The 19,571-nt window shown below is 38.1% G+C and overlaps 1 protein-coding gene and 1 long non-coding RNA gene across 13 annotated transcripts in view; one reads left to right on the top strand and one right to left on the bottom strand.

The window, feature by feature from the left end:
* Positions 1-19,571, bottom strand: part of Msp300 (Muscle-specific protein 300 kDa) — a 93,795-nt gene that overhangs the window by 56,015 nt on the left and 18,209 nt on the right. For 10 of the 12 annotated variants that reach the window (XM_087412941.1, XM_087412898.1, XM_087412910.1 and 7 more), the window contains 16 exons: positions 13,809-19,352; positions 13,373-13,661; positions 12,564-13,083; positions 12,016-12,464; positions 11,696-11,891; positions 11,177-11,251; positions 10,243-10,395; positions 7,671-9,918; positions 6,204-7,515; positions 5,705-6,068; positions 4,927-5,535; positions 4,062-4,847; positions 2,585-3,745; positions 1,567-2,346; positions 831-1,481; positions 112-713 (listed from right to left, as the gene is read on the bottom strand). In XM_087412941.1, the coding sequence (XP_087269067.1) occupies positions 112-713; positions 831-1,481; positions 1,567-2,346; positions 2,585-3,745; positions 4,062-4,847; positions 4,927-5,535; positions 5,705-6,068; positions 6,204-7,515; positions 7,671-9,918; positions 10,243-10,395; positions 11,177-11,251; positions 11,696-11,891; positions 12,016-12,464; positions 12,564-13,083; positions 13,373-13,661; positions 13,809-19,352 (15,739 nt within the window). The remainder of the gene's footprint in view (positions 1-111; positions 714-830; positions 1,482-1,566; positions 2,347-2,584; positions 3,746-4,061; positions 4,848-4,926; positions 5,536-5,704; positions 6,069-6,203; positions 7,516-7,670; positions 9,919-10,242; positions 10,396-11,176; positions 11,252-11,695; positions 11,892-12,015; positions 12,465-12,563; positions 13,084-13,372; positions 13,662-13,808; positions 19,353-19,571) is intronic. The other 2 variants (XM_087412917.1, XM_087412921.1) reach the window with 1 other exon arrangement.
* Positions 11,204-19,571, top strand: part of LOC147911097 (uncharacterized) — a 49,233-nt gene continuing 40,865 nt past the window's right edge. Inside the window, exon 1 of the long non-coding RNA XR_015547378.1 lies at positions 11,204-11,277. This is a non-coding gene — a long non-coding RNA (uncharacterized LOC147911097). The remainder of the gene's footprint in view (positions 11,278-19,571) is intronic.

Genomic DNA, 19,571 nt, shown 5'->3' with positions numbered 1-19,571 from the left:
TGAATTTTTAATAATTAAATTAATTAATAAATCATTAATGAAATCAAATTCCTATTTAAAATTTAAGGTACATTGTTTATTTAATATATAATATATTCACAAATACAGTACTTTTTAATTTTCTCTTCCGTTGTTTGCCCAGATTTCTCAATATCTCGAATAATTTCGGTATACTTGGCAATGAAAGTAGTAATCTCTGCGATCAAGGCGATAAATTGTTGCCGTAATAACAGCAACTGACGAAGTTTCGCTATTTGTGCTTCGAGAATTCTTATTAAATCATCTTGTTGAGCTAGAACGCCATGTAGATCTCCTATATTAGCAGATTGAAGATCAGATAATTTGGCTTTATTTGCTTTGAGATCGTCCAAAATTCTTTCATAAGCGGCCAACATTCCTTCCACATCTTCCACACGAGCACCGATCGGTTTATTCAGATCATGAAGTTCTTTCTGAATGTCTGTCATGAATTGAATTGCCTCCGCCACTCGCGCGGCAGCTTCTTCAGCTTCATCTATACTCTTTTGGAGTGCGATTGCTCTTTCATTTATCACATCGGCCACTCGTCCGTGAGCTTCTTTCATATTTTTCAACTGTTCGCTCAATTCTTGCTTATCGGCATCACTTACAGTCGGTAAAATTGATTTTCCTTGTTGATTTATTTTTTCTATGTCATCACCGTATTCTTGTGCCTCTTTCTTCAACCGATCGTACTGTAAAAAAAGGAAGAAATATTTGTATTCTTGAAATATACCTTGTGCACAAGATATACAAAGTGCATCAAAATCTCGGTGAATTTTTTTGTTTTTATAAGGAATATATATACATACCTTAGCAAGTTGTTCACGAAGAATGTCAAGACTGGAAGGTCGCAACTCGGAAGAGGTAGCCACTTCAGCTTCCTTAATCCATCGTTTACACTTGTCTAATTCACTTTCAAAAGCCTTGCGTCCCTGAAGAAGATCTGCTAACGAAGCTTGTTTTTCTTTCGCCTCCTTCTTTAACTCCTCGTAATCCTTATTTAGATCGTCCAAAAGGGCTTGGAGTTTGGCGCGACTGTCTGCATTACAATCTTTCAACAAATTGTGCCCTTGTTTAAGAATATCTTTAAGGTTGCTTTCGTTAAAGGAATCGATATCCGCTTCCAATCCGCTGTGTTGTGCAATATCTTGCTCAACTTTCGAAGCTCTCAAAGGCAGATATCCGCTAAGTTTCTTTAAATCGTTGCCTTTGGACTTTATCCAATTTCGTGCTTTTTTAATATCAGTCTCTAATTTGCGACGTGCATCAACTGCCGCACTCGCGATGGATATTTCTTCCCTCAAAATGGCGCATAATTCAACTTGTTCGCTGCGCAAAGATTTCGTGTCAGCTTCTAATTGCTGCTGCTCGCTGGTTTCCAGTTCGTTCTGCATATTTCCAACTCTCTTTTCCAATGTATCTATAATCAATTGCTTTCCATCTGTTTCTTTTAACATAGCCTGTAAAACATAATATTGTAATTTAAAAATAATGTATATTGATATTTTTTGAGGAGAAAATAACAAGAAAAATGAAGAATTATACCTTGAGAGTGAGAAGCCTTTCTTCCGCCTGTTTGCTTTCGAAGCCAAGCAATTCAGGCATCTTTACTTGTTGCTTTTTCTGTTTAATCCACTCTCGATTCTCTTCGATCTCTCGCCTAGTTGCTTCGATGCCTTGTGCCGTCATCTCTAAGACCTGTGCTTTTCTTTGTAATTTCTTACCAATGTCCGCGTATCGTCTCTCTACCGACTTAATTTGCTCTTCTATTTGCTGAGAATCTAAATTGCTGACCGAGTCCATCACTTGGTCGCCTAATTTCTTTATCTCTGCCAATTTCTCTGTTCCCTGAGATTCAAATTCGGTTGTAATGTCTTTAAGATTTGAAATTTTCTGACCGATAGTCAATCCACTACCCTTCTCAATCATGTCGACTTTCTTCGATAGACCATCGAACCATGTTTGAATGTCCTGCACTTGTGATCTATATTTCTGGATGAGATCCTGTGCTGCTTGTTTTCCGGCGATGGCTTCAGTCAGCTCGGTCTCCAGTTTGTTCAATCCTTCTTCAATATCATGATCCTCTTCTTGGATCGACAATTCCGTTAATGCGCGAGTGCGACGTTCACCTACATTGGTGAGCAATTCGTTCATTGCCTGCAACTCAGCCTGGGCAGCCTCCTCTCGCAGTTTCGCTGGTCGTGACTTCCATTCAGCGCAGAGGGCCCGCTGCTGATTAATCCAAGTACGAAGCGAATTCTTTTGTCGCAATTGCTCCTCTAGTTCACCTACCGTTTTCATCACATTTGCCAAATGCGTTTGCATCTAATAAGACACATAATATAATTTACATTAAATATACGTACAATTTATACTGTATTACATTTAATAGAAATAAAAAATTTTTATAGAAAAATTAGTATGAACAAATTAGACAGGTCATTCATATATTTTTCATTTTCTATATCTCTATATTAGATTTTATAATGTTAATTAATTTACAGTTTATTAATTATTACACTTACTAATTTTATCTAACTGATTAATAAGTGAAATTAAATACCTGGTCAATGAGATCATCAAGTCTTGTTCTAACTTCGACTTCTCTCGCGGGGACTTGAATAGGCGGAGCATCAAGAGGACTTCCGGGTCTAGAGACGCATGCCGCCGCAGCCTCGCAAGCTTCCACCGCTAATGCCAATCGAGCTTTTTCGGCTTGCAGCTTGTTGTGTAGAGTTCGAGCACTCTTGAGGCTCTGCTCAGCAGAAATTAAGTTATTCAATGGAGCTTCTAATCCTTGAGTCATTTCCGTCTCATACATGTCTAGATTCTTCATGATACTCTCCAGAGTGTTCTCATATTCCTGGAATTTAGTCAGAGACTCTGTCAATCTATTCTTGATTTGCAGGGCGGTGTTCAACAACGAATTGTAACTATCCTGAACATTTTGCAATTGCGTCTCTATAGTTGATCTAATAGTAGGATTCGCACCGACATATCTATCTATTTGACCGTGACCCTTCAATTTTAGTTCATCTAACACTTCCTGATACTTCTGAATTTCAGCTAATAATGCTTCATGCTGTTTGATTTGTTCGATCGTTTGTTCTTTGTTGGTAATATAGAGAGAATTGTGTGCCATTAGTTGGAAAGAGATTTGCAATAGCCATTTTTCTGTTTCTTGTAAAGCAGCATGATACGCATTGTACTCTTGCATCTCATTTTCCATAAACTTTTTCTTCTCATCGACAAGTTCGGCTAGCGCCTTCCACCGGTCTAATAAATGTTTCGTTTTGTTTAGCGTCGTGTTATTTTTCGCCCATGCTGACAATTCCGTTGCTTCCGCCATCAGATGATCTAAGTCGGATTTTCTATCGCGAATTTCCTCTTGAATGTGTTTGTATCGTTCGAGCATTGTTTTCATCTCACCAAACTCGCCCTTTGTATCCGGAGAACCTTTAACGATTCCTTCGTTCTCTTCTAACCATTTTGCAAATTTATTATGCGCTTCCGCATGATCCTCCCAGCGACTCAAAACCGACTTTACTTTAGCTTGAACTGTATTAAGATCTATGCTTAATTGTTCCCAATTCGAACGAAGATTGGCCATATCTGATCGTAACTGATCTTGTTGTTCTGGAAGAACCATGTTTATTGCTTTTGCAAAAGCATTTTGCAACGTCGATAGTAGATGTTGACCTTCTGTCACGCGCGTCGCCACCAGCTGAATTAAAATAATTTTATCACTGTTAGATAAAATTTATTTAGCTATATTTATTTAAATTTCGCTATCAAATATATTTAATTAATAAATCTATCAAATAATATTTATTTTAGTTTATTCTAATTTTTTATTAATATACAAATTTTAAAAAGTATATATCTATTAAAAAAAGAAATAAATAAATAAGACACATACGAATTTATATTTGTATGACATATTTTTTCATTAATACGATTAATAAAATAATCTAGTAATATATTTCATCGAACATTTCCTACAAAAAATTTTCTGTATTTTTTTGTTCAATAAAACTTACCCTCAAAGTTTCTAATTTATCTTTTGCCCAAGCTGTATCTCCCACACCAATACAATCTTCTATCGAGCCTTGAGCAGTGCGTAACCAATCCTCCATCTCCTTTTTGGCTTTTAAGAATTCGGTATGATCAGCGAGGTTCTTCTCGACTTTGAAGACAAGCCCTTGCGCATCGGTCAATAGCGATGTGTACGCTGACTGCAATTGTACCGTCTTATCTCGCGCCCAGCTGCAAGCGCTAATCTCCAATAAAGCTTCACATTTGTCATTCAAGTCTTCCAGAACAGGTTTTTGCTTAACTGCCTCTTCCACCAAATATTTACAACGCTCTAAGTCCTCTGGAGTTTTGTTATCTTTAGTCTGTTCGTCCGCAATCTTCTTTTGGAAGTGGTCTATCCATCGTTTCATGCCATCTAACGTATTCGTGAACTGGGACCAACTTGAGATACAGTTGGCAAGAGTTTGTTGCGAATCGTGGCATTGTGCTTGCAAGGATTTCCAATCGGCCTGTATTTGTTTCATGTCTTGCTTAATGGAATCTTGGCCCTCGGGTCCCGTCTTAGAGATCACAACGTCGCTTAGCTCGATCACTTTCGAGATCAACGTGTCGCCTTTTGACAAGGATGAGATGATTTGATTCACTTTGTTCTCTCGTTCGATAATTCGTTCTTTCTCACCATGAGTATCACTATATTGTTGAAGTTCGACTTTTGTATGACGCACCCAGTCACCTGCCTCGTTTAGAGCTTGTTGGAATTTTTCGTGATCTTTGACTTGGTCTTCCAAATTCTAAAATAACCAAAGTAACAATATTACAATATTATTATATTGCATTTCTGTTTGCAATTAAAAAAAGAGTTCTACTTACATGGATTTTTTCAGAAATTAATTTCTTCAAACTATCATATTTATTGATTGTCAGTTCATACGGACTTTTGGATATGCTGAGATTTTCAGTAAGACGAATCTTCAAGCGATCCACTGTTTCGCCGTGACCGTGAATATCTTTTTGCAAGATCTTATATTTTTCTAACAGAGCACGTTTCTCACTGAGATCGTTTCTGTATACGTCTCCTGGTTGAATCTTGCCTTCAACTTCCTCCAACCAATCCGAAATAAGTCGATGAATTTTGTTGAGTTCCTCCAACATACTTGCTCTTGCTGACAATCTTTGTCTCACATCTTCGACGTCGATTAATAGCTTATCAAATTCGCTTTTTAAATTCTCGGTGTCTTCTTGAATCTTTGCTGCGCCGTTTTGTTCCGTGTTCATAATGACTTTTTCTTTCAATTCCAGAGCATAACGCAATTTGTTCTGACCTTGCTCCAACGTCTGTCGAATAGTTTTACACGTATGTAACTTGTTGTTAACTTCAATTAATGTACTGGGAATATCTTTGCACTCGCTTAACTTGTCTCGTGTGCGCTCTATCCAATCTTGACATTCTTGGTATAAAGTATTGTGTTGTTGATGTTCCTAATTAACATTTTAGAAAAAGTGATGAATATATTATGTGTATATATATATATATATATCCATTGTTATATTCGTATAATGAAGAAGTGTAAGTTAAAATTAAAATTACAAAAATTTTGTATTAATAAATATTTATGTAATTAGATAATAAATAATAAATAGTAATTACCTGATAATGTAATTCTAATCGTCGCATTATTTCTTTAGCCAAAGATAGCAATGCATTGTATTTGGTAGTGAGTTGCGTTATTGCATTAGAAATTCTCGTGTCGGCACATGTTTCTAACAACATCTGAGCTTTCATGTTCAAGCGATCTAGCTCTTTCTGCCAATCAAACAATGTTTGCAAATGAATCTGGAATTGTTCGAGAACGTTTTTCTTCTCTTCCAGACTATCTTGCAATTTATTGAACGTTTGAACTAACTGTTCAGTTTGCGTAAGCCATTCTGTAGCTTCGGAGAACTGATCCTCATATTCAGTCCACTTCACTATGCCGACTTCGAGCAAACTCTTTGTGTTATTCAGCGAGTCTCTGTTATAAATATGAATATAAAAAATTATAATACATATATAAAATATATTATATAAGTAAATATTATAAAAATACAAAATTATAAAATCTAATATTATTATATCCTTTTGTACTTAAAAAATTAAGTTTACTTACACATAATTATCATATTCTTCTTGCAATAGCGCCACTTCTTCTTCGATTATTTCTTTGTCTTCATCATCTGCGATCTGACAGGCGGCGTTACCTTGTTCCAAAGCTTTTTCCAACTTCTTCTGACCTTCAGGTAATTCACTCTGTAAAACTTTAAGCTGTGTGATTTTGCTGGCCAAAGATTCCTTATCTCCCGTAGGCTCTGAGCACTTGCTGAGTCTCTCTTTGGCTGCTCGTATCCATTGAACAAATTCATTACCGCTATCGATGAAGGCCTGATGCTGTTCGACAGTCTCCTTTTGCTTCGCATATAATTCTTGAGCTTGTTTGCTCAGAGTCTCATATTTAATCGAGATCTCCGTGGCCGGTGTCGCTTGTTGCAAGTCTTCGGCCTTTATGGTGACTGATTGAATCATTGGCTCAAACGCCACAATATCCTGTACGATGCTGTTAGTTTGTCGCAAGTTCGCCTTTCTTTCTCCAATTGCCAAAGAGCTCAATCCAACTAAGCCTTTTCGAGCTTTGGAAACTTTTTGCTCGCACACCTGTTGCAACTTAGCCTCGCGATCACTAATCCACTGCTGCAGCTGCGAATACGACGAACTGTAATCCGCCCATTGCAACAGACTCGTCTCGAGATGTACTTTTGTAGTTGAGATCTTTTTTACCAGGCGCTCCCAATCGTTTTGAATCTCTTTCAACTGAGCGTTGATCTCCTCACGACCATCCGATCGCGTGTTTCTCATGACTTTCTCGCCGCAATTTACAGTGAGATGTATCAAGTTCTGACCTTCTTCGCGTTTTCTTAATAATTCCTGGATTTTATCAAGTCTATTCTGTAATTCTTCACGACTGCTACTCGAGGCAGCTTCTGTTCCTTGACGTATAATTTGCTTGGCATTCTCGATCCAGTCACGGGCTTTCTCAAGATTGCTCTCATATTCTTGATGTTGAGTTAGATTGGTCTCAACTTTGTTTAATACATCTTTTGCGAGATTCACTTGCACCTGGTAACGTGAATTCAAATGTCGCAGCTGATTGTTGACGTAAGTATCCAAGTGAGACGAAAGTAGACCGGCAGCTGTTTTGTTGAATTTATCAATCTGCTCTTGGCCTTGTATTAAGTTATCGAGCAGTTCCCTTACTTCTTTCACCTGCTTCTCTTTTTCTTTCAGATTCGGCAAAAGAGCATTTTTTTGAGCTTTGATGAGAATGTCAAACTGTTGCAACCAGTCGCTGAGTCTCTCGTATTCATCTTTATAGTCGCGCCATTGACTCACAGTAGCCTCCAATTGATTCTTCTGTTGTTGAATTTCTGCAATAGAATATGTTTATTAATACATTTAAAACTGCAATTATTTCTTTTTGTAAGTTAAAAATGATTATTGATCACTCGCGATTATTTCAATGTTTGTTTTGTATTTTAAATTATTAACATTTCTTAATAAATATTATTTAAATAACTCTTACCTTTGAACAATCCTTCGAAACTTTCTGTGAGTGCTCGTATTTCGTTCCTGATAACTTCTTGTCCGATGGAACTAGTACTGGCGCAAACAACATTTCCAGTATGCTGCAAATGTTCCACCAACAATTCACCTTGAGCTTTCTTATTCAACAAACTTTCGAGCGGTACTACTGCACTCTCGATCGCTAGTTTATCGCTAAGTGATCTCTGTTTCATAGATGGTATTTTCTCGCGAGCCCGGCTAAGCCAACCGATGAGATCATCGTGAGCTTCTTTGTAAAGGCGATGATCTTTGTACTGTTCCTCTCGTTCAGCCAATAAAGATTTAATCTTCTCAAAAAGTTCGTCGAACCTGTTCAGTATATCTTGAGCTTGCGAGGCAGCTAATCCTTGCTGACCACTCGCAATCATCTCAGCGACTTTGCATTTGAGACTATCAACCTCAATATTCTCGCAACGAACCTTCTCCTCAAGTACTTTGATTCGCTCCAGTTGATTTCTTTTTTCTGACATCGTTGTTTGAAACTGTGAAATCTCATCGATCGATGTCTGCATGTATTCCACCGTCTTCTTAATAGATTGTATTTGTTCCAATAAACCGGCCCATTTGTTTATTGAATCGTCCAAGTTCGTTTTGGTTTCTAACATCTTTGACGCCAAGGCGCTCCACTGCTCCTGAAGTTTCGCTAAAGCGTCATTAATAGTTTGATGGCCAGCCGGAGCTGTATTCGCTAGAACAGCTTGGGCTAGTTCAACAATACCTTGAACTTTTGCAAAACCGTCCTCTTTATATAATAATAGATCTTGTACGATATCCATTTTTTGCTCCAAATCTTTCTGTGAAGATGCGCTTAAGTCGGAGCAGTACGCCAATTTATTTTTTATGTCTTCCAACCATGTGGTGCATTCTGCCAATTGATTATCGAAATCTTGATGCGTGGTAACATACTGATGCCAACGATTATTGAGCTCTTTGACTTTGCTAGAAATCTGTTGATATTTGATACTCAAATCCGATATGTAAGAAGTGCGAGAACTAACAGTCTTATGCAGTTGCTGAGCTCGCTCAGCAACGGCGTCAATTTCTAGTTCTTTAGCGCGAACTTCACCTTGAAGGGTGCGCAATTTTTCGAGCTGAGTCTTTTTCTCTGCCAAGGTGGACTTGAGATCGACGGCATGTAACTTTGTATCAGTGTCTCTCATCCATGCTAAACATCGTTCCTTCGATATCTCAAATTCGCTCCATTGTTGAAGCTTGTTCTCTAAAGACTCGATAGTAGACCTAACTGCTGAGATTAAGCCTTCCCATTCTTGTTGCGAAGAATCAATCTGCGATCGGATGTTTACCTGTCCTGATTCCAGAGTACCGGGTATTACTTTTTCGCCCAGAGACTTGATTTGCTGCACTCGCGATTCATCTTCCGGCAGACTGTGCAATAAATTCTTTAGGCGATCCAAGTTTGTGTGCAAGGATACTCTCTCTAGTTCCACGTCACCCCAAAGACTCACGGCATTGTGCGTGGCATCCAGCCATTCATGCGTATCTAAAACAGCCTTGCTATACTGTTGATGATCGCTCACTATGCCTTCGTACCTTTCTACGAATTTCGTCGCGCGTTTTAGTAATATATTGTATCTGTTTGTTAAATTATTCAACGTTTGATCGATCTTATCGGTACGATCGGGCAAATTATCTGCTTTATCTCGGAGATCCAGTAGGTCTTGCTGATGCGTTTGAGCATCATGCAGGATGGTGCGATAGATCTGCAACTGGGCACGTTTTTCGTCCAGAGTAGTTTTTAGTTCAATTTCTGGCTTCAATTGAGTTTCTGTATTTTTTAACCAGTTCTCGAAGGTCTCGCTGCATTCGTCGAAACCAGACCACCGCGAGATCTTCGCCTGTAACTCACGTTCGGTCAAAGCGATACCGTCATAAAGCTCTTCGAAGGCTTGCTGGAGATCCAATAATTGTTGACGAATAATCTCTCGGCCTTCTGTACCGGTCATAGGATATAATCGTTCGCCAGCCTCGACAGTGCTGTTTATCAAAAGAGTAGACGAGGACTGACGAGCCAAAAGCTCTTTCAAGGTTTCCACATTTGAAATCAGCTTTTGACGAGTATCACTGACGTTTTCCTTGGAGGATTGATAACGTATTCTTGCGTTCGCTAGCCACTCGGAGCACTGTTTATAACGATCTAAATAGCTAGCGTGATCTACTACTGCTTGTTCGCATTTTTTTACCAGTTCCTGAAACAGAATTATATAAAGATTTTCATTGCGGGAAAAAATATTCCCTAACATGACGTATTTTGTGATGTTATTAATTATATTGACAAAAATTAATTAGGGAATACTAGTTTTATTTAATTTTATTTATTACAAATAAATTCAAAATAAATTTATAATAATTATGATATAAAATTTTGATCTATTTTTAAATACGCTGAAGCAATGATTAATAATTAAATTCTTTTCTTTTACAGTATAAAAAATAAAGAAAGCTTTATTTGTAATTTTTTTCTATTTTGACATTATTTGTCTTATGAAAATATCATTATGCAGTTATACTACCTTAGCGGTCGCCTGAATTGATTGGAAACGTGACGTGACTTGTTGAACGCTGACAGAAAATCGAGTCTCGCCACTAATCTGCATCAATTCCGACGAATCGTCACTCATTTTATCGAATTCGGCCTCATTTTGCCGGAGATTTACAATCAGTGACTGAAAAAAAATCATATTTATATTTAACTGTTTCTAAGTGAGATTCTAGTCTTAAAGAGCTGTTCCGCATAATTTATATGCGAAATAAGGAAGTAGAAAATTCTCTCTTCTTACGTGCAGAAGCCTGTTTGAGTAATGTGGTTAGATTATTACTTAAGTGTTAAACGTGAAGAAGTATGCACTAACAATAAGTATAAAAAGTAGAGTTTAATATTCCATCCCGATGTATCAGACTCGTTTGTTCGTCTCGTTGTAAATTTCAGCGTCAAAGAAGCTCTCCATTCGTGAAGCAAAACAGATTTTACTGCAAATTTTGAAGCTGAAAGCGCAATATTTACTGAACATAAATAGATAGCCGCCAAAAGTATAACAAAAATTCATCTAGCCGATGCATAAATAAATAATTGTTTAGTATTATAAGTGCTTAAAAACAACACTAATATTTGTATGGTGAGAGAAAATAATTTAGCAATTCATATTTTTAATCAAATTTAATATTGATGAAAAACACTGATTTTATTTAATAAAATGGCATATTGCCGTATCTCAAATTATTCTAATCAGATATGTCGTTTAATGCTAATAAAATCACAAGATGAAGCGTTGGTATCTCCCACCTGCTCTGACAAAAGCTATAAAAGCTATAAAAGCTGAAAGATTACATAAGAAAAGAGCAATTGTGTCGAAGAGACTCCTCGTAAAGCCGTTGCAATCATCCGCCTCTCTCGCAATCTTTTCTTGTTACAAAATGATATTTGCAATTTGCATATCACTCTCTTACTTGTTCGAGATGGTCACCAAGCGCAACCAGTTCTGTCACGTCCATGTTCCGCGAATCGGCGACCTTCTGTAGTTCCTAGGAAATTTTATTACACAATCATTGTGCGTGAGAGATAATTATGCTCTACGATTGGAGATAAAAGTTTGCGTAGATGGGGGCTTTCTCCTCTCTTTGTCGATTTAAAAGTACTTGCACGGTCTATCGTATGAGATATACATGTATAAAGAAAAAACAACGTTAATATTACAAAATTTATGTTACATTCGTGTGTATGAAAGATGTCAGTGCGTGTAAAGAAAACAGCTACATCTAATCGTAATTAAAACTGGGTACTTTAAATGTGCACACCTTAAATTGTTACTATTTCATGTGGGAAAATTTTGTGACAAAGGATAAACACAAAACGGTCTTTAAATAATCGATATTCGTTAAATAGAACATATATTAAATTTATATATGTAAAGCCAAAAGAAAACTGCATTTCTATAATGCAACTTGTTGTAATAATTTTGAACTTACTTGATATTTTTCAAGTTGCTCCTGCTTCTCTTCAAGCGTGTTCTTCAGACAATAGTTCTTCAATGATGTCTCGGCATCAGTAAGCCAAGCAAGCAAACGTTCTAATGAATTTTCGTATTCACTCCATTGTTGTATTCTTTCTTCGATGCAACGTACCACGTCGTTTACGGCTGTAGTGAACTTTTTATTTTCGAATCTAGAAACCGGTCATCCAACGTTTATTTATGTGGTTAAACAATGAAATTGAATTATTTAATTCCTAAACACTCATTTTTTTAATAGATAAAATTTTGTATTATTTTCTTTTTGAAAATATTTACCTAAGATTCGCTAAATCCCTTTCCATAGATTCTTGCGAGCGGGGTGGCAAAGTATGCGCACTCTGCGCCACATGTTCTTCAAGAACATTCAATTTTATTTCACCTTCGCTTTGACTGTCCTGTATCTCTATAACTTTAGCTAATCTAGCTTGAAGAGCAGTTTTGTTTCCTGTATAGTCACTGTAATTTGCTAAACGTTCCCATTGACGTTTCTGGTAATCTTGATAAGCTTTCTGAAGATCGTGGAACTGCTGGAAAATATCGAGTAATGCTTCCAAGCTCGATATTCCTTTCTGAGATGTATCCACTAACTTTTCGTATCTTTTTGAAACTGAAACGACTTTTTCATTAACGTTCGATGGAACTTGAGTAACTTGAACCAAAGCGTTGGCTTTTTCGGAAATGCCTTCGATGAGACGTTTATGAGCCAGGATTTCTTGATGTAATGTCTAAAATAAAATTTCCATTAATATGATTAATCGTTTCCATATTGTGTTTTTTTATATATTCTCAGATAATAATATAATACTAAAAAGATATATAAAGACCTTCAATTTGAGTAGTTTTGATCTTATTTCTGGCAAGGAGGACCACACCATCGAGGAATCTTGTTTAACTGCACGTTCCATCGTGTCTAACCAAGTTAGAATCTGTTGTAGAGTCTCTTGATAACTAGACCATTGTAAAGATTGAGCATCTTGTTTTTTCTGTTGCTCTGTGATGCCTTCTGCCAAACGATCCCATCTTTCGCGAGCGTTTCGCAATTCATATCTGATTACTTCACGCCCTTGAGCGGAAGTATCTGGAAGAATCCTTTCACCAAGAGACGTTAAGCTAGTTAAACGATGTTCAGCTTGCTCTTTTTCGGCTAGCAAAACTTGTAAACGCGTGTTCCTCGCTTCGAGATCTCCACCAATCTCATCTTCCTTCAAAATAGCTAAATTTTTTTCGAGAGGTGTAAGCCAAACATCAATAGCCTTCAATTTTTCTTCGTAAGCGCGATGATCATCTACGATACTTTGGCAACGGTTTATTACTTCCTTACTGAGCACGTGCAACAGCTGGTATCTAAACATTTAATTTGAACTTAATTAATTATATATTGTTATAATATTTTTATTATATTTTTATTTACAAATTGTTAATTACTTGTTTAAATGTTCACGACTACAATAAAATCATGCGTTTTTAAAACATATATTTCAGTTTTAAAGTTTTTGTCTTTATTTTACGAGATTGAATTTTTCCAATTCTTATTTGCCACATAACTATTATAGTTATAAGATTTTATTACATACACGTATGCAAGGATGATAAATATAAAGATAGTTCTCTTGTTGGAAATAATTCGACATACCTGTTGCTAACTTGGGAAATTAATGGCTTGATGCGTTCAATACCACTCGCGTGCAGTAAACTATGTGACTTGTCCACGAATTCATCTATCTCCCGTTCTTGCTGCGCGATAATCTCGCGTTTCTCTTTAAACGCGCGAAGTCGTTCTTCTTTATCTTTTAACGTAGGCTGCAACTGTTGATCTCGGAATGTCGCCTCCATAGAACGGAACCATTTTGTGTGAGCTTCCAGCTGATCCTCAAAGTTCTGCCATCTTTTCAAAGCTGCTTTCTGTCGTTCTTCTACAGATTCTGAAAAGCAAAATTTTCTAATGAAATGATTGCGATAAACGGAAGTAATGAATTAAATAACTTTATACAGGGATGATTCTTTTACATAATTTTGAAATCACAAAAAATAGAATTTGTAATATATGTTATATATCTCTAATATATTACCAATTTCATTCAGGAATTGGCGCAGATTATTTTCCAAGGTAATCACTTCCTTGTTGATAACTTCTCGACCTTTCGGCGCGGTGCTATTAGTCACAGCTTCACTGAATTCCTTTAACTTGGTAAGATGTTCTGCTCCCTGTGCCTGACCATCTTTTAACAACGTTAAGCTCGTTAATCTACGAGATATTTCAGATCGTTCACCCGTTATATCATTGCATTCTGCTAGTTTTTCTCGTTCTCCATTTAACCAATCAGAGAAGCATTTACATTGAAGATTGAAACGATGATGCTTTTCGCAACAATCCTCTAAATTCTCTAACAAATCTCGAGACTTGGCGACGATATTCTGAAAGAGCTGTTTGATGGATTGCAAATAGACATTCAAAGAAGTGTCTTTCGTCTGATCGACCAATTGTTGCGCTTTGTCGCAAACCGATTCGACCAACGTCTGATGTGACATGATTTCCTGGTGCATGATCTTGTGATTTTGCAATTGTGCGCGCTTTTCCTCTAGCGATGATTTCAGTTCTGTGTGCTGATGCATTGCGCGCTCGACGTCTCGCAGCCAAGCCGTTAATTGCTCTTGAGACAATGAAAACTCAGCGAACTGCATTAGACATTGATCTAATTTCTGCATCGAACTTTGCAAATCCTCGGAAAATCCGTCCCACATGCTGCGTAGATTTCTCAATTGTTGTCTGATTATCTCTCTACCATCCGGTGAAGTGTGCACGTAAAGTTTCTCACCGAGATCGATGATAGATTCGAAACGAGCATTCTCGCGAGTTCGAATGTCACCGAGATCCCTGATATGCTTCTGTCTACTTTGTAGCACTGCCAAATCTCCAACAATTTCGCTATGTTTTTTCAACTCGTCCTGAACTTCATTGATCCAATTCAAGAATTGATTATACTTTTCGTTGAACAGATTGTGCTCCTTTACATATTGCTCGTATCTCGCTACAACTTCTTTTGCTTGATTTCTGATTGCTTGATATCTAGTAGCTTGACGAGATACTTTAGTAACCAAATCGGATTCCGCTTCTACGCCTTGACTTTTCTCAATCACCGCGTTAAACTCCGTGCCCTTTGCTATGATAATCTCTTCGAGGGATTTCAATTTCTGTAAGTGCGCGCGTTTAGTTTCCTCAGTGCTCTTCAAGCTTTGATCTTTCACTTGCATTTCGATTTGTTTAAGCCAAGATTCTAGACCCTCGACTACTCTTTCAAATTCGGACCATTGGTTGAATAGATGATTCAATTTATCTCTGCTTGAGGTGCATCGTTGGAGGAAATCCTCCCAAACTTTTTTCTGCTGTTCGAAACCTCTCAATAATGTGGGGTGACCAGCTATCGAGGTTTGCTCCAAAATGATATTTAATTGCTGATTGCAATCGGCTATAATTCTATCGCCCTCTGGTTTTTGTTGCAATACGTTCTCGATTAAAGCAATCTTAGATTTAGCTGCATCTCGATCTATTGAGAGATCCTCACTGATGGGTGCCGCTTCGTTTACTATTGTGTTAATCCAATCTCGCGTCTTCTCGAACGTCTGAAGATAGGCCTCGTGATTTGCAACGTACTTTTCCATTATACCGATTCTATCATCTACATCTTCCGATAGCTTTTCATGCGCTTCAATCACGCTATTGAGCATCTCGCTCGCCTCGTCATCTGGTGCTGCTCCGAGTCTATCCTGAAGTTGTTCCAAGATATTTCGATGAACTCCTACATCTTGTGCAATAGCTTTATACAAATGCAAGGCGAGTTTCTTTTCTTGAAGCGACGGTAGCAGATCTTGCTTGTCACCTAATTTCTTCCGTGCCTCGACTAACCACTGCTTTACTTGGGAATACTTGTCCTCGAATGAGGATCGATGCATCATGTCGCTTTCGATTTTCTTATAAATTATGTTTGTGCGATCGGCCAAGGCTTCCACCCGACTGCGCAAATTTCTTAGCTCACTTCTGATGAGTTCCCTGTGATCTGGTGTTATCCTCGCGAAAAGTGTTTCACCCGCTTCTGCTGTTCGATTTAAAATTGCTTGTCCAGTTTCGCGTTCCTCCCCAAACGCTTTTAATTCTTTCAAGCGAGACTGATAGAAGGTCATTGGCTTCGGACCGCTGATCTCGTCAAAAGTTTTCAATTTCTGCTCCGCGTTTAGTAACCACGATTCCAGCTCCTTTACATTAGCAGCATATTGGCCTTTAATTTGTTTGAGTTCTCTGAGTCTGTCTAAATGTTGAACCAAAAATTTAAGCACCGAATGATAACGCGTATTCAAATGTCCGACGTATTGAGTCACGCGAGATTCTGGACTAACTTTGGCTATCTCCTCTCCGAGTGCGATCAGATCCTTCATCTCGTTTTCATAATTCTCGACTTTTTCCTTAAGTTGTGTTATTTCAGCAATCTTTGCGTCGATCTCGTTTGGATTTAGAAGCATCGTGGCCTCCATTCTGATTTTATTCTCGTTCTCTTTGAGCCAGGAAATTACGTTTTCTGATGTAAATTCGTATCGTTGCCACAAAGCAATATTTTCTTGCAGTACGGATTTGATTTTGCGATAGCTGACTTTCAAGGATTCCAGGTCGACAGTAACTTTATCGCGTTCGTCTTTAAGAGCAGAAATGGTCTCGCTACTCTCGACAGTGCTTAGAAGTGTCAATGAATTATCCGTATCCACTTTTCGAGTCTCGCAATCAGCAATACCGTCTTCCACATCGATCAACGAGGCCATCTTTACCTCAAGATTATAACGATCGCTGCTCTGTTCAGGTTCGCACCAGGCTACTTTTTCCTTGTGAGTTGCTACTAAGCGTTGCAGAGCGCCAAACTTTTCGTGATAGAGTTTTGTCAAGAAGGCTACCAACGTTGCGTTAACCTTGTCAGCATGACTGGCTACGCCGTCTTTACGGAGTTGCAACGCTTGCAGTTCTTTTGGTAAGCTAGACTTCGATATAGTTGGATATTCTGATACCATATCTGTTAATTTCTCGTCAAGTTCTGAAAGTGTGTAATCACACTTCTCCAATTCGGTCTTCAATTCTTGACATTTATTGATTCTATACAATATCTTAGTATTTTCGCCAGTTAAATCATCGCACTTGATTATCTCTTCGCGAATCTTTGATATCGTATCACTGCATTTCTTCAATTCCTGCCTGATACCTTTTTCTTTCTCGTTGAAAGTTGAGGTGAACGACGCGAGCTTATTTGCGGCCTGTTTAACAATCTTAAATTGATCGTCCAATAAATCATTAAGGGATTTCAAAGTTGGTATGCTCGCGTCATCATTCAGTTTGACGAGCTGTTCGCTTTTTGTGGCGATACCTTGACGAAGTTGTTGATATACTGGTAATTCCTCGCGATATTTAATCAATAACGCTTGTCCGTTTTCAGCGTCGAGTAAACGATCACAAGCCGCGGTGAGCGCTTCATTCGTGTCGCTGAGCCACTTTGTAAGTTCATATTTTGCTTCTTCAATCTGCTTCCAGATGATAACTTGTGTTTCGTACGCTTGAGTCCGATCGATCACCTTAGCATTAATCTCGTGATATTTTTTTCGTATATTGGATAAATCCGATTCGATTAGACTTGTCTTGAAGTTCGGCATTAACGATGTCTCTTTCGCTAGTTGTTGCGCCTTGCCATCCATTTTATCCAGGAATATTTTACCCTTCTTTAAAATTTCTGAAGCTCTCTTATGTTTTTCCAGAGCAACGTTTGCCTGGGTGATATCAGTTGACACATCTTTGACCGACTGACAAAGGTTCTTCGCTTCATCGATGAACTTGTTCAACTTCTCCTTGGCTTCCTGATACTGTTTCCAGTCGGCATCCATTTCAGCATATTTCCTTCTCTGCTCACGCAGAAGTTCATTAACTTTTTCCCAGTTTCCATCCACTGAAGAAACCACTACTTGAATGTTAGTTATCGCTCGTTGATCCTCCTTCATCAAGTTATCACCTTCTTGATGAAGGCTTTCTTTTTCCGGTTCTCGTCTCTGATGATCCTCAATCAAATCGTCTATCTTCTCGATTGCCGGCGTGAGTTTTTCGCAAGTATCAACGGTATATGTGATGTTTTGTAGGCTCGTCTGAGTGTTGACGATTTCTTCCGTAATTTTTTGTTGTAATTTTCTAAAGTTATCCCATTTAGCATCGAGATTCTCCAACTTGTCTCTCTTGGTAGATAATTCTGTCTTCAAAACTGTGGCCTTGGACTCAAGATCATTCAGTAAGGAAGTTGCAGTAATTGGTCTCTCTTGCTTGTCACGAACATGTATTCCCAGAGTACTATCCATTAACGGGACAAGTTCCTTCCAAGTGTTGATTTTTGTATGTACAACTTGAAGTTCGGAAGAAAGTCTATCGAGATCAGCGATAGTTGGTTTTCTGGCTTCAGATTCGTATTTACAATGATTTAATTGCGCATTGGCATCATTATGCCAGCTCAAAAGTTCAATCCACTTTTCTAAGCCTTTCTTCTTTTCTCTTAAATCATCTTCGAGCGCCTTGTATTTCTTCGCTAATGACATGTAAGTTTCATCCAATGCGGCGGCTTCCAACATAGAACCTCGCGATGAGAGTTGTTTTACTTCGTTGTAAATCGCTGTAAATGCCGGTTGTTTTTCCGAATGTTCTTGAAGATAAGCATGCATTGTTTGCAAATTAGTATCAACGTTGTCCACATTCACGTCTCCGATCTCATTGATATTAGATCTCAATCTTGTCATCCAGTTTTCGAAGTCGGTGATCTTCATCTGGAATTCTTGTCTAGCTAACAACGAGTCAGAGACGCGATTAATATAATGTCGAACTGTATCTGCGAGTTTGCTTACTCTAATCTTCATTTCAGCAACGCGACCTTTCAATGCGGAGGCGCCGTCTAGCGATAAACCATGGCTAATATGATCGGAAACTTGAGTTAGTGATATGAGTTGAGCCTGATGATCGGATATGCTCTTGTTGAATTCTTTCAAATGTGCCAATTCCTTTTCCAACTTTGCGGCTTCGGGTGTTTGAATATTGGGTTCTTTGAGAGCTTCCCTTTCACTATTCTGCAACCATTCATTAAACTCCTTTGCTTCTGATTCGAAGGTGTTCCATGATGAGACTAATTTATCAAGTTTAGTCGTCGTTTGTACCGCCACGTCATGAACTGCGTTCCACCGCGTATATACAGCGTCGACTTCATCAGGTGCCACTGTTCTTCCAGTTATCTGCTGACTAATCGTTGACAAACTCTGGACCTTTGGAAGATATTGTTGACATTGAACTTGAAAAGTCTTGGCCGATCCTAACATTTGCGTGGCTTGAGCCAAAGTAGTAGGCTTGCTACCCATCGTAGCTGCCTTCGACTCCGCTTGTTCAATCCAAGGTTTTATCTTCTGAATGCCTTCTTCGTATTCTCTCCATGTTGCAAGATTTTGCGTAGCCAATTCACGTTGAGTTACTATGCTCTTATTCAATGATTCAACTGCCTTGTGAAGATTCTCGATGTCACCACGGAGTTGTTTTGCCGGTATGTCATCGCTGTCTTCTATATACGTATAAAAAAATAAACATTTTTATATTAGAATATTTTTAGCGCAGTTGTTACATTATGTTTAATTAAATTCCATTTAAATCTATCAAATGTATTAGATCAGAGCTTTCTCTCGATATGATTTGCATTTTTCGACTCGGCTCCGCCTTCCGCTATTCTCCTCACCTCATCACGCTGTGCGCGATCCAAATACCGCTTGACATTTAGAAGTGT

Source organism: Acromyrmex echinatior, chromosome 1 (genome assembly GCF_024713525.1).
Source record: "Acromyrmex echinatior isolate Ae372 chromosome 1, ASM2471352v2, whole genome shotgun sequence".
Taxonomy (NCBI): domain Eukaryota; kingdom Metazoa; phylum Arthropoda; class Insecta; order Hymenoptera; family Formicidae; genus Acromyrmex; species Acromyrmex echinatior.
The sequence above is the reverse complement of the archived record's forward strand: the minus strand, read 5'-3'. Positions and strand labels throughout refer to the sequence as shown.